A 12,999-nucleotide genomic window follows, 5' to 3' on the forward strand; every position below is an offset into this window, starting at 1 on the left:
GAATACTTTAGCGATTCCTGGAGGGCAGATAAGGGCAGGCAGCTGGTTTGTTTTGTAGTTGTGGGAATTCAGGCATAGATGTGTTTGGACCTGGTGGCTAGAAATTGCAACCAAACTATCCCTGTCCCTCCAAGAGGTTGTGTATGGAGTGAGGGTTTTAAAGACCTTATGATCAGCGTTTTATCGACTGCCTTGTGGATCCCCCAGGAATCTCGTCCGGATCTGTGTGGACAGAGTCAGATGGGGGAACACCGTTTAGTACAGACTCTGGAGCTGTAGACGTGAGTTCCTCCTTGGAAAGCATCGCTTTCCACCTTACAGATGATCGTGGGATTTTGCTGGTGAAGATGTTTCTAAAGTGCCTTCTTGCCCGTTTCTTTTTCATCCCTTTCTGGGAGCAAACCTTACCTTCTGAAGTGACCCTAAGTCAGAATAGCAGCCTTTGGATTTAAAGGTTTTGCTCGCTGTGGTGTGGAAACCCTTGTCTACAGACCATTTAACTTTCAGAGTATGTATATACAAATCAATATATTTGTCTCTGTTCATTAATGCAGAGGTGTTTGTATCTGAGTACAAAACAATTTCCTAATATGGTTCGCCGTGATAAATGCTTTTTTCCTCTCCTTAAAGAAATGAGTCCAATTATTTCTTTTAATTGGAGACAGTGTGTGTGTGTGTGTGTGTCCTCTGTACATCTCGAACTTTCTGTCTCTTATGTTCACAGGGTTTAGGCTTTTCCTGTGAGAGTGAATATTTTTTCCTTTCCCCTTCTTTCCTCTTCTGGAGAATCTTACAAATTAAGACAAAAGATAATTACTTGGAGGAGCAAAACTGCAGGTTCCCACGACACTTAAAATTAATGAGCTGTTGAGGACAAAACACACCTCGTCTCAGGCACCATCATCTTCACCTAACAAGCGCCCCCCCATCCACCTCCCAGTGACACGTGAGTTGGCTTTTTGGCTGTGTTTGCCATTTGGGTGGACGGCTGCTATAAATAGCAAGGCGGTTACAGAACGGGGATTCCTTTGAGAACTCTCCCTTTGTTTGCAAATCAAAGTTAATTTGATTCAATTTTTAATTTTTGTATTTTTAAAAACCTTCCCCTTTCCCAATCATCTGATCAAAATAGTCTTTAGTAGAAACTTGTGCTGCAGTTCACAGAGCAGCCGCTTTGGTTTATTACGTGAAGGGCGCGTGCCTCCCTCTTGCCTCTCCTGTCTGTGATCAGCGTCCCCTTTCCCCACAGTGTTTTCCTAGGGAGTCATTTTTGGTGTTTGTGGTGTCAGAGCTCCTACAGGGCATTAGAACAGAAGCAGAGTTGTGCGTTCTGTTTCAGGTACAGATAATGACAGTGAAGGCTCTGTCCTCCCGCCCCCGGATCTCAGAAAGATGTTGCTGGCTAACCACAGTGCCAGCTTTTAACTAAGCTCCTTGAAGTCTCTTTCTAGCAACTGGCCTCGCCCCCATGGTTCACCTGGAAAAGAAAAGAGTGACAAACCGTGAGCACTGGTGCCCTGATGCCCATGTGGCATTGACCCGGTCGTGGTGTGGTGATCCTTACAAGCTAACGCTTGCCCACTGCTGCCGCAAAGATCCTTTCTAGACTAATATCTTCTCACTGAATCCTCCAAGTGACCCTATGAGATAAGTAGTTAATTGGGAAACTAAGGCTTGGACAGGAAACCAGTCCAAGGTCAGATAGTTAGCAAATGATTTATCTGGATTCAACTTTAAGTAGCTTCATTTTAGAGCCTGAGCTTTTTGGGGGCTTTGTAGGTCTAGACATAAGTACAGGGGCCCTCAAACCCTCTAGTAAACCACGGTGTAGCTAATTAAACCACGGAAAAGGTGATCCAGCCTGCTGGTTTCAGGCTTGTTGGTCTCAAGACCCATTTCTGCTCTTAAAAAGCTATTGAGGGACCCCAGGAGGCTTTTATTTTGTGGATTGTATTTATTGATATTTACCATATTAAAATTAAAGACTGAGGTAATTTAGCAATATTTACTCATTTAAAAATAACACAAACCCCCATTACATGTTAACACAAAGAACATTGTCATGTAAAGGGACAATATTCCAAACCCCAAAAGTTACAGGAGAGGAGGGTTGCATGATTTTCCATTTTTGCAGATGTCCTTGAAGTCTGGCCTAGGAGGTGATGGCTAGATTCTTAGGTCTGCTTCTGCATTCAGTCATATACGAAGAAAATCAGTCTCAGACAAAGAGGTGGTTGGAAGAGGGAGGAGCCTTTGTGAAGATTTTATTCTTTGATTTCACACCCAGACTCAACCAGTGGTAGTTTCTTCAGGGTCAGTTGTTACCATCATCTGAACCCACATCGGTGAGCTTCTCCTGCTCTGTTACGTTAACATCCATTGGTTTGCCTTCTCCCTCGAATGGCTCTCTGACCCACACACAATCTTGTAATGTCTTGTATTGATTGTTTGAAAATAATGGTTCACTGGGTTATCCACCCCTACCAGTCATCGGCACCTTCCGTTACGCTGTTTCAAAGAATCTTCCCTCTGCACTGAACTCATCGGGAAAGTCTTTAAGTGTTGAGAGGCCGTCGAACTCATGGTGGCAGATACACGTTTTCCAGAATTGTAATTTTTGCCTGAAATCGTGAATTCTGTCGTTGGCAGCAAACATTGTTACTTTTTCCTTGACAGCCTCACTTTATTCATTTTTGAGAAAATGGCTGACAAATAACTGCATCGGTTGTCCTTTCAAGTAAAAATAGCATTCCGTGAAAAAGCAGCTAGCTTACAACTTGATCTCACAAGTGCTTTTCCCTAGGAATAGTCGTCATACTGGTATTCAGGAGAAATGCCTTATGTGTGGTTCCTTTTTTTTTTTAAAGTAAATTTATTTATTTTATTTATTTATTTATTTTGGCTGCATTGGGTCTTTGTTGCTGCACTCGGGCTTTCTCTAGTTGCGGTGAGCGGGGGCTACTCTTCGTTGCGGTGCACGGGCTTCTCATTGTGGTGGCTTCTCTTGCTGTGGAGCACAGGCTCTAGGCACGCGGGCTTCAGTAGTTGTGGTGCGTGGGCTCAGTATTTGTGGCTCACGGGCTTAGGTGCTCCGCGGCATGTGGGATCTTCCCAGACCAGGGCTCGAACCCGTGTCCCCTGCATCAGCAGGTAGATTCTTAACCACTGTGCCACCAGGGAAGTCCTGTGGTTCCGTTTTTGTCACACAAAGTATGTGTATTCCAGGGTTGAGATTTAATACTGTTAACAATTTCTATTGCTTTATCACTTTCCAAAGTGAAACTGTCTTTTTTTTTTTTTAACTGCTAGTAAATGGTAATGAAGATTACCAATATTTGTTCATTTAGTTTGGTGCCACTGCATTGATTTGTGTTGAATTTTGCTACCTGTTGACGTTTTCTTTTGGTTTTCTTCTGTTTTTAGTTTTATGGAGATGTAATTCACATATCATAAAATTTACCCACAGCGTACAATTTCGTAGTTTTTAGTATATTCACAGAGTTGTGTAATGATCATCACAGTCAACTTTAGAACATCTTCATCGCCTTCACCCTGAAAAATCTGTACCCATTAGGAGTCATTCCCATTTTCCTGAACCCTCCCCAGCCCCTGGCAACCACTAACATACTTTCTGTCTCTTATGTATTGGTCTAGTCATTTCATAGGAATGGAATCCTATAATAGGTGACCTTTTGTCCTTAGCTTCTTTCACGTCCCATAATGTCTGCAAGATTCGTCCATGCTGGAGCACGTATCTGTTCCTGATTCCTTTTTATGGATAGATGACACCCCATTTTGTTTAGCTAAATGCCAGTGCATGAACCTTTGGATTTTTTCCCCAGTTATTAACTATTGTTAATATTTCTGCTCTGAACATTCGTATACATGTTTTTATGTGGACATATTTTTCATGTCTCTTGTGCTCATACCTGGGAGTGGAGTTGCTGGGTCATATGGTGACTCTGTTTCACATTTTGAGGAACTTCCAGATGGTTTTCTAGAGTGGCTGCACCATTTTACATTTCCACCTGCAGTGTTTGAAGGTTCCACTCTGCATTCTCACCCACACTTGCCTTTATCCATCTTTGTGAACATAGCCGTCCTAGGGGATGTGAAGTGGTATTTCATGGTCATGTTGGTTTGCATTACCCTGATGGCTGATCCACCTTTAGCCATTACCATCACTGAAATGTTAATGCAGTAAAAAAGGTAAATACTCTCAGGATAATTAAGAAAGTACTTTTGACCTAGGGGATCCCCTGAAAGGGTCTGTGGGTCCCCCATGGGTCAGGTCACTCGTTAAGCTGGTAGAACAACGAGGGCTGTGGTTTCAGCATCATATTTTTCCTTGCTTGGCCAGGACGTTGGCACCGCCTGTGTTTTCCCATGAAATGGATATTGGGAGGCAGTGGTAGGCAGCCGGGTCGAGTAGGAGGTTATGGTGAGTCGGCTTAGGCCTGCCCTTGGGCTGTATTGAAGCCCATTCTTCTACTGCATCTGCGGAGAGGGTGGGAGGCCAGAAGAAGAGCTCTGGCCACAATCTGCGTGTAATAACCTGAGACGGTCCTTTTAAAGAGGCAGCAGCAGTAAGGTCTCCCCAGTGCCGAGTGCCTGCTGAACCCAGACAGGGCACTGCACACTCTCCACGTAGGAGTGTGTGGTCCTCAGCCTCAGCGAGAAAACTGAGGATTTACACAGCTTGCCCAGGTGCAGGCAGTAGGGCTGGGAATTGAGGCACTCATACAAGCTTGTGAAAGGGAACCAACCCCCAGAATAAATTTTTTTTGTAACCAGAGAAGTAAGTAATTCTAGTATTAGCACACTGCTCATCTTGGTGGCAGTAGCAAAGGTCAGGAAAGTATGGAGTATTTAAGATTAAAAATAAAAAGATGAAACTTCCTGTGCTTTGTTTCAATAAAGGAGCTATGTTCACTGCCTGAGAAAATTGGTGAACGGTCAAGAATTGCCTAGATTCATGTTCCTTGGCTTGATTTTTAATCACGTTGAAGTATGACTTCTTATGGATGTTGCTTCTAATTTGTCTGGAAGGCGAGTGCAGATAGCGCCAGCTTGGGTATGATGAATGGATTCTGACAACGTGTAGTTAGTTACACTTAGAATAAATGCCAACCATTGGAAGCGCTCCGTTTTTCTGTAACAAAGTAACCAGCAGAGCCTTGCACAACACGGGATCATATACCGTATTTTGCTGTGGCGTGGTCTTTACGTCCGTATTGAACATCTATTTAGAGTGTGTCATCACTGGGGCTGCGAGCAGCTTTAGAGATCAGGGCTCACAGCCCATCCAGATACGGAAAACGTGAATCTGTGTGTTACACCACATACGGTGTAATAACAGGTGCACTAAAGAAGCAAATCTAAGCGATCGAATCAGAAACAATTGGGGGAAACTTAGAGGAATGTCATACCATCTGAAAACATGTTCGGATATTTTTTCTTCTTCTTCTTGCGGGGTGCTGCTGGCTGCGTGTAAGCAAGTCCCCACCTCTGACCAGCTTCCTGGGAGAACTTTCGAAGCTAAGAAACTTAAAAAGTGGGCTAGCAGATTTAGCAACATAACAGATGGAAAAGCAAAAAAGAGGAAAATATTTGCAATCCACAAGGCATAAATGTAATTTAAAGGCCACTTAGACAAATGGGGGGACAAAGAAAGCATTGATGGCACTGGGGAGGGCGTCCTTGGAAGACATACGTTATTGTCTGATGGACCAGTGTGAGAGGGGGTTTGCCTTCTGAGTCTTTAAGCTTCAGGAAGAGGTTTCAACTCAAAGGAGGCGGAAGTTTTTCTTTACAGCTGCCTGGTCCTGTGGTGACTTCTGCCTGGCATTCTGCAAGGCCTGGTTGGGGGGTGGGTAGCCTTGGAGTGGAGGTACCCAGTGGGCGGGTGGGCACAGTGACCTTTTAAGGCTCCTTCTGTCAGGAAATACAACAGGAGCCTTTTTTTTTTTTTTTTTTTTTTTTTTTTTTTGTGATAGGCGGGCCTCTCACTGTTGTGGCCTCTCCCGTTGCGGAGCACAGGCTCCGGATGCGCAGGCTCAGCGGCCATGGCTCACGGGCCCAGCCGCTCCGCGGCGTATGGGATCTTCCCGGACCGGGGCATGAACCCGTGTCCCCTGCATCGGCAGGCGGACTCTCAACCACTGCGCCACCAGGGAAGCCCCAGGAGCCTTTTTAAAATGACAGCCGCAAGGGCTCACTGGCTTCCCTGGCTGTTCCGCGTGGAGCTCGTGGGGCCGGGCAGCCAAGCATGGGGCATCCTTCCTCCTTCCCTGGAGAAATAGGCCACCTGCCCAGGGGGTTTGGGATGCGGGTGTGGGGGCGACCTATGGGAACCAGAGAAGCAGATGTGAAGGGCCTGTAGATGCCGTGGAGGAGTGCCGGGCCCACCAGGTCTTTCCTGGAGTGCGAGTCCCGGCTGTGAACCGAGGAGAAACCTCAGGGCAGCAACGTGATGAAGTTTACTGTAAGGACCCTGAGCATCGCTGTCCTCTTCTCAACTCCCTGAAGCGGGTTCGGGGGTGTGCAGCAGGCACACAGGGAACCAGCACTGAGCACAACCTGGGGACCAGGAGGGTGGGCCTGGGAGGCAGCAGGGCCTGGGCTTGGCACTCGCCTTCCATTGGCGTCCTCTGTAAAATGGGCGTGAGGACAAGGTCCAGTCCCTTTGGGTTCAGAGGCTATGACTTCCTCGCCTGACCATGGCCCCTGGGCTGTCGGCAAACACTTAATACTTGTATGTGTGTTGTGACTCCTGGGATAGAAACGGGTCCGGCTCAGAGTGCCCGTGCCTCTCTGTCCCTCTTCTCTGGTCACTGAGGGGTCAGGTGAAGCAGCTGTGTCCTGACCCATATCCGTCGGCAGATCTGCAGCCTTAAATGCATTACTTTAAACTGAAGAATATATTCTTTTTTCGGATCCCCTGTATCTTTATACATGAGGTGGTCCTGTTCGTGGAATGTGACTGTTGGTTTCTTTTTTTTTTTTTTTTCCTATTAATTAATTTATTTTTGGCTGCGTTGTGTCTTCGTTGCTGTGCGCGGGCTTTCTCTAGTTGCAGCGAGTGGAGGCTACTCTTCATTGCAGTGCACGGGCTTCTCATTGCGGTGGCTTCTCTTGTTACGGAGCACAGGCTCTAGGCATGCGGGCTTCAGTAGCTGTGGCACACGGGCTTAGTTACTCTGCGGCATGTGGGATCTTCCTGGACCAGGGCTCGAACCCATGTCCTCTGCACTGGCAGGCAGATTCTTAACCACTGCACCACCAGGGAAGCCCCTGTGTTGGTTTCTTCATTTTAATTCTTCTCTTTTTGTTTAAGGTGTTATGTTGATATTCTCAGGGCTACTGTGTATTTTGTGTGTGTGTGTGTGTGTGTGTTTATATTTTTGTTTTGTAGGGATTTTTTCTTTTTTTTTTTGTGACTGTGTTGTGTCTTCGTTGCTGCGTGCGGGCTTTCTCTAGTTGCGGCGAGCGGGAGCTACTCTTTGTTGCGGTGTGCGGGCTTCTCATTGTGGTGCCTTCTCTTGTTGCGGAGCATGGGCTCTAGGTGCATGGGCTTCATTAGTTGTGGCGCGTGGGCTCAGTAGTTGCTGTGCATGGGCTCAGTAGTTGTGGTTCGCGGGCTCTAGAGCGCAGGCTCAGTAGTTGTGGCACACGGGCTTAGTTGCTCCGCAGCATGTGGGATCTTCCCGGACCAGGGCTCGAACCCGTGTCCCCTGCATTGGCAGGTGGATTCTTAACCACTGCACCACCAGGGAAGTCCCTGTAGGGATTTTTTTAAATGGATTTTTCAGTGGTTTCAACCAAAGCAGATAGTTCCTAGGATGTGTTTATAACAAAAAGTTATAAAAAAGTTGTAACAAAAAGTTATATTTTTTGGTCTGTGTTTAGGATTATTCCTGTCCTTCGTGGTGGTTGTTTTGACTTGAGGTTGGGTCTTGAGAGCGTGTGAGATGTGATGTTTGTCCAGAATGTTTTCCTTTTCTTTCTTCTCCTTTTGTCTTTGGGGGATTTAGGGTACCTGGCAGCAGGCAGCATCGTGTGTAGTGACTTTGTTCTTCCTCTCTCCTTACTTTCCAGTTTTCAATGGTTCCAGCAGGTCATCACGGGAGAAGGAACCTGTTCAGAAACACAAAAGCAAAGAGGCCACTCCGGCGAAGGAGAAGCACAGTGATCCCCGGGCCGACGGCCGGAGGGAGCAGGCTTCCACGAGCCACCCCCCAGCGGCCCCCTCCGCGGGCTCCTCTGCCAGGGGGCTCCCCGCTCACCACCACCCCCCTCTGCATCGGTCGGCTCAGGACTTACGGAAACAGGTAAAGCCCAGCCCTGCCGCCAGGGGATCATGGTCTGGCCCGGAGGGTGCCGGCCTTCCTGCCAGATGCCACCGCCGCGTTTCATCAAGTTAACTGAAGGGGGAATGTGAGTAGTAGCCTTGAGAGATCCGTCTTTCCAGAGCTCAGAAGGCAGGAAGGGATGCTCAGAGGTGAGGGGGTGACCTGGGCACAGAGGTGCCAGTGCACACGCCTCTCCTACCATGAGGATGCATTAGGCAGGGCCGTTGGTGGGTTTGCATCCCTCCCTGGAGGGTGCTGCCAGCACCCAGTGCCACCAGCAGTGGACCCTCGCTTGCTGGGCTGCCCTAGAAGGGTAGGGAGGGAACACTCCTTCGTTACCCCTCCCCCGCCCCAGCGCCCCGGGCACCAGGTGAGGCCGGGAGCCACAAGTTACCTTGGAACAGGCCTGCACATGGCCTGGAGTGTCCCCTGTGCTTCTTGACGGACACGTTGGTGGCTGGCGGCAGGACTTCTGATAGGCCTCCAGGCGGTGATGAGACGGGTGCAGCCGTGGGGGACACTTACTCCGTCCTGCGCCCTCAGGGTTAGCGGAGGCTGCACACGCTCTGCGCCACCCCCCCACCCCCCCACCCCCCGCCAAACGCCCCGACTTCGGGGTCACATCCAGAATGCAGATCCTTTGTGGGTGCCTCTCCCTGCCCTTGGACAGAGTTCTCAGCACCTGGGAGGGGGTGTGGAGCTCAGTGAGGCTCTCACCCTGGTCCAGTGGCATTTCGTTATGCGCTCTGCTCCTGTCTTCACTCCATCTGAGAGTGGGTGAGCCATGGGGATCAGAGATGCGCTCTCCACACTGGGAATTCTGTCACATACAGTTAAAACTTTCCTTAGAATAGACTGAGGACTCTAATCTGGAAAGATTGATTCTGGGCGAGGCGCGGGTTGCCTGGAGATTCCCTGACGCGCACCATTGTGGAGAGAACTAATAGATAGATGGTCATTGTGGTGTGAAGGTTGGAATGCCTCCTGTTGAATTGCTCTTTCTCCATGGTCTTTCTCATTCTTGATGATGTCGGGGACTATTGTCTCTGAATAGGTAGCTGTATGCATGCACATACATAGGATTGTGTGTATACACACGTAGTATTAGTCTTAACGTTTAGCTTTCACATATCACTCGGTTCTCCAGCTGGAGTGGACGAGGCAAGAATCCTCCTGTTAATGTTTCTACGGTCCTCAGGTTGCCACTTAGTGCTTCTGAAGTGTCATCTTGAGATTAAACAGGTGGTTTTTGCATATTTTAAACGTTGCCCACTGTTCCTGAAACACAAACCTCACGGTTTTCCTCACGAGAACACCTGAGCGTGATTGTGGAATTGGCCGCCCCTGAGCTGGGTACCCGGTTTTCAGGACATAAAGTATAGGAGGCAGCATCCCTTTGGTGTCTTGAGTCCCCATTCCATTTCCAGAGCTGTTGGCCGGACAGGCCTTTGTGCAGAACTTTCCTCCAGATCTTTGCTTATGAAAGAGAACAATTCAGAAGGGGGTCTAGAGAGGGAAGGGATCCATCTGTGGAGCAGGAATCTCAGTGAGGAATGAATGTGTGACCTTATTCACATAGAACCATAATCTCTCTCTCTCTCTCTCTCTCTCTCTCTCTCTCTCTCTCTCTCTCTCTCTCTCTCTCTCTTACACGTGAGGCTGGATTGAGTAAACCCCTATCTCAGTTGGTCCAAGGTCATCCTCAGCCCCCAGCGCTTGCCCCTCAGTTCAGGATTTCCCTTTGTAACTGAACAAGAGGAATTCTCGCAGTTGGAGGTGAGAGTTGAGGGGAGTAGAAGGTACCCCTTCCCTGGGATGGCCCCATCCCCTTGACCCACAGCAGGCTCACGTGGCCCCTTTTACACGCAGTGTGGAAGATGGAGGGGAGACCTGGGTAGCAGGGCAGACTTCATCTGAGTGACTGTAGGAGCCTGGCCGGCTTTCTGGGTTCAGGTCTTGCAGGTGGGGTGTAACCGTCCCCGTCCCACCCCCTCCTGCCTGCCCTCCCTCCCCCGTCTAATCCAGCCGAGTGGGATGACCCAGGACTCCCAGGTCTAGTTGGGCTCTGACCACGACCTTCACCCGAGACTTAAGCTGTAATAGTTAACCTTCCTGAGCCTTATTGTTCATCTGGAGCCAATGATGCCAACCCTTCTCCCAGGGACATTGTGAGAAATGAAAGGATAATTTTGATACCATCAAATCCCATTAGTTAAGTACTCTAAGAAAAAAGGTCAATAGAAGCCCATTGTAGATTCCTTTGTAATGGCCTGATGCAAGTGATTAGAATCTGACCTTTCATCTTTTCAACTGCATAAAAGATGGGAGGCCCAGAGAATACTCGGATCTGTAATGTCAGATATGATTAATTTTTTTCTGTCGGCCTGAAAGAAAAGATCAGTGATTGTACGAAGTACAGCTGCCAGGGTGGAGGGATGCCCTATGTAGGGGTGCTGCTGAGAAGTGACCATGCCCTGCTGGCCCCAGTGCACCGAGAGCTCACTCTTCTTGCTGGGACATTGCCTCTCACGGTGCTGGGTGGGGTGCTCAGCTTCATAAAAGCCCCGGCCTTTGAGACTCAGAGCATGAGAACTCAGTGTGAGGGGCCTCCCTAATCCTCCAGCTTTTATTCTCCCAAAGGCTCCAGGTGTGCCAGGTGACACCCACACATGGGCAGCAGCCCTGCAGCTGCCCTGGGTGATGATTTGGGTGTGTGGTAGGTGTCGAGTGCTTCCTTAGAACAGGACATACGTAATGTGCAGTAAAAATAACAAATTGAGGATGGAGAAACAACCATTCTTACACCTAGAGAGGGTGTGGAGATGTTTTCCAAGCATGTCGTGAAGAGGCTTTTGCAGACAACTGTGTGTGGTTGGTAAGCCAGGATGTGGAAGACGTGGGTGGTGAGGCTGCCCCCGGCTGGCACACCTCCCGTTCTCATCTGTTGCGCTGAGGCTGAGCTGTAACGTGAGGGAGAAAACCACCAGCTTGTGTGGCAGGGCAGACACGCCTGGCGGAGGGTCTGCTGGGCTGTGGCACCTTTGAGGAGAGGTTTTCACACTCAAATGTATGGCAGCTGGAAAAAGTCTTGGCCTAGTCGGATGGAGAGAGGAGGCCGAGCTGTTCAGACCGAAGAGTGAGGCGTATTCTTTAACCTTCTGGAAAATGAAAAATGGGCATCCAGAGAGAAATGGAGAGACTCGCCTCAGCTAGAAGAATGTGGAAGGTCTGACCGTGCTCTTCATCAGGTCTTGCGGGGAGTTTGAACTGCGCCTCTGTCACGTGGTGCTTGTGACTGGGTCAGGTGGCCTGCAGAGGGGAGGGGGCAGGTGCTTTGGGAAGGTTCGGGGCTCCGACCAGGACCAGGTGTTCCTTTCGGAGAGCAGGGCTGCGTCAGCCGTGTGCCTCTGCTCACTAACTGCCAGGTGCCCGCCACACCAGCAGGCCTGCCTTCCCTGTCCGTAACTCGCTGCCTGTCCAGTGGATTCTGTTCATTTAGGCTCTTTTGCTATTTAATTTGAATTTTAAAGTCCAAATACACTGTCCCCAACCAATAGTGTTTCTCTTGGGCGCCTTTGCTGCTGCTCTGAGAGGATGGGCAGAGCCACTCGACTCAATGACTCCCTCTAGTGGGAAATGGGAGTTTGGTAGTTGACTTTCTGGTTGAACTGAGGACCGCTTCATGTCTGTGCGACAGGGGTAACCTGAGCTACAGGTGCCGGGTGGGCGGTGGTGGGTCAAGACACCCCACTTCCTGCAGAGCTGGGTGACAGCTTTGGGGTGCAACGTCAGAAGCCCACACCTGAGCTGAGAAGGAACACCTTGAAGAGACGTTAAGTTATTCAGCTGAAGGGCCTTTATTGCCCCCCAGAGGGCTCTGCCTCCCGCCTCCTGCCTCCTGCGTGTTGATTCTCCAGTGAATTACAGTGACCCCTCTCCCCGTGTCAGCACTTCCTCCAGATGTGTAGAGTTGAGAGCAGGCCCATGTGGTGGGCTGGCCAGGTGGCCTGGGCGTGTGTTGAGGTGAAACAGTGTTGGGCTCTACTCCATGGTGGAATAGAGCGGTGGCTGGGGAGACGCCCAGTGTGAAGGTGAGACAGTGCCTCGGTCCATAGCTTTGTCTCCTTTGGTACCAGTTACTCATTGGACCCCGGAGGCAAGCACAGGCCAATGACTAGGCGTCTGTGTTTATAGAAAGAGGTAAATAAGAAGATGATCTTTTTGCCATTGAAGATGGTGAAATAGTTATGCAGAATTCCACCATGTGAAAATTTGGAATTTCCTGTACGACAGTGAGCCAGGAGATCAGGTGGCCCCGAGAAGCCGGACTGGATTGACCTGGGGCCCTGCACTGTTCCTCCAGGTAGAATCTGGGAGAGTGGAAGCCTGGCTTCCCGGCCTCCTGCAGGTGCACAGCTGTGTCGGGGGAGCGCAGAGCTGTCGGGGACTTGCACACACTGAGCCCCTTTCTCCATCCTCACCGGTTAGGTCAGAATCTGGATGGGGAGGGCTTTAGACTGGAATCAGCATTATTTTTAAGCTCCCCAGGGGTTCTCTGGGCTCCCGGGTTTGGGAGGCACTGAACCTAAACCTCGGCAAGACATGACGGCTGGTGGTGGGCTCTGCCGCCAGGAGCTGGTTGGTGGTG

The 12,999-nt window shown here is 49.4% G+C and overlaps 1 protein-coding gene across 7 annotated transcripts in view; it reads left to right on the forward strand.

Moving 5' to 3' along the window:
• Positions 1 to 12,999, forward strand: part of JARID2 (jumonji and AT-rich interaction domain containing 2) — a 242,748-nt gene that overhangs the window by 204,065 nt on the left and 25,684 nt on the right. For all 7 annotated transcript variants that reach the window (XR_010946674.1, XM_067752042.1, XM_067752044.1 and 4 more), the window contains one exon: positions 8,098 to 8,330. Coding sequence is in view for 6 of the 7 variants with exons in the window: in XM_067752042.1 (XP_067608143.1) it covers positions 8,098 to 8,330 (233 nt within the window). In the remaining variant the exon portion in view is untranslated. The remainder of the gene's footprint in view (positions 1 to 8,097; positions 8,331 to 12,999) is intronic.

Source organism: Pseudorca crassidens, chromosome 10 (genome assembly GCF_039906515.1).
Source record: "Pseudorca crassidens isolate mPseCra1 chromosome 10, mPseCra1.hap1, whole genome shotgun sequence".
Lineage (NCBI taxonomy): Eukaryota > Metazoa > Chordata > Mammalia > Artiodactyla > Delphinidae > Pseudorca > Pseudorca crassidens.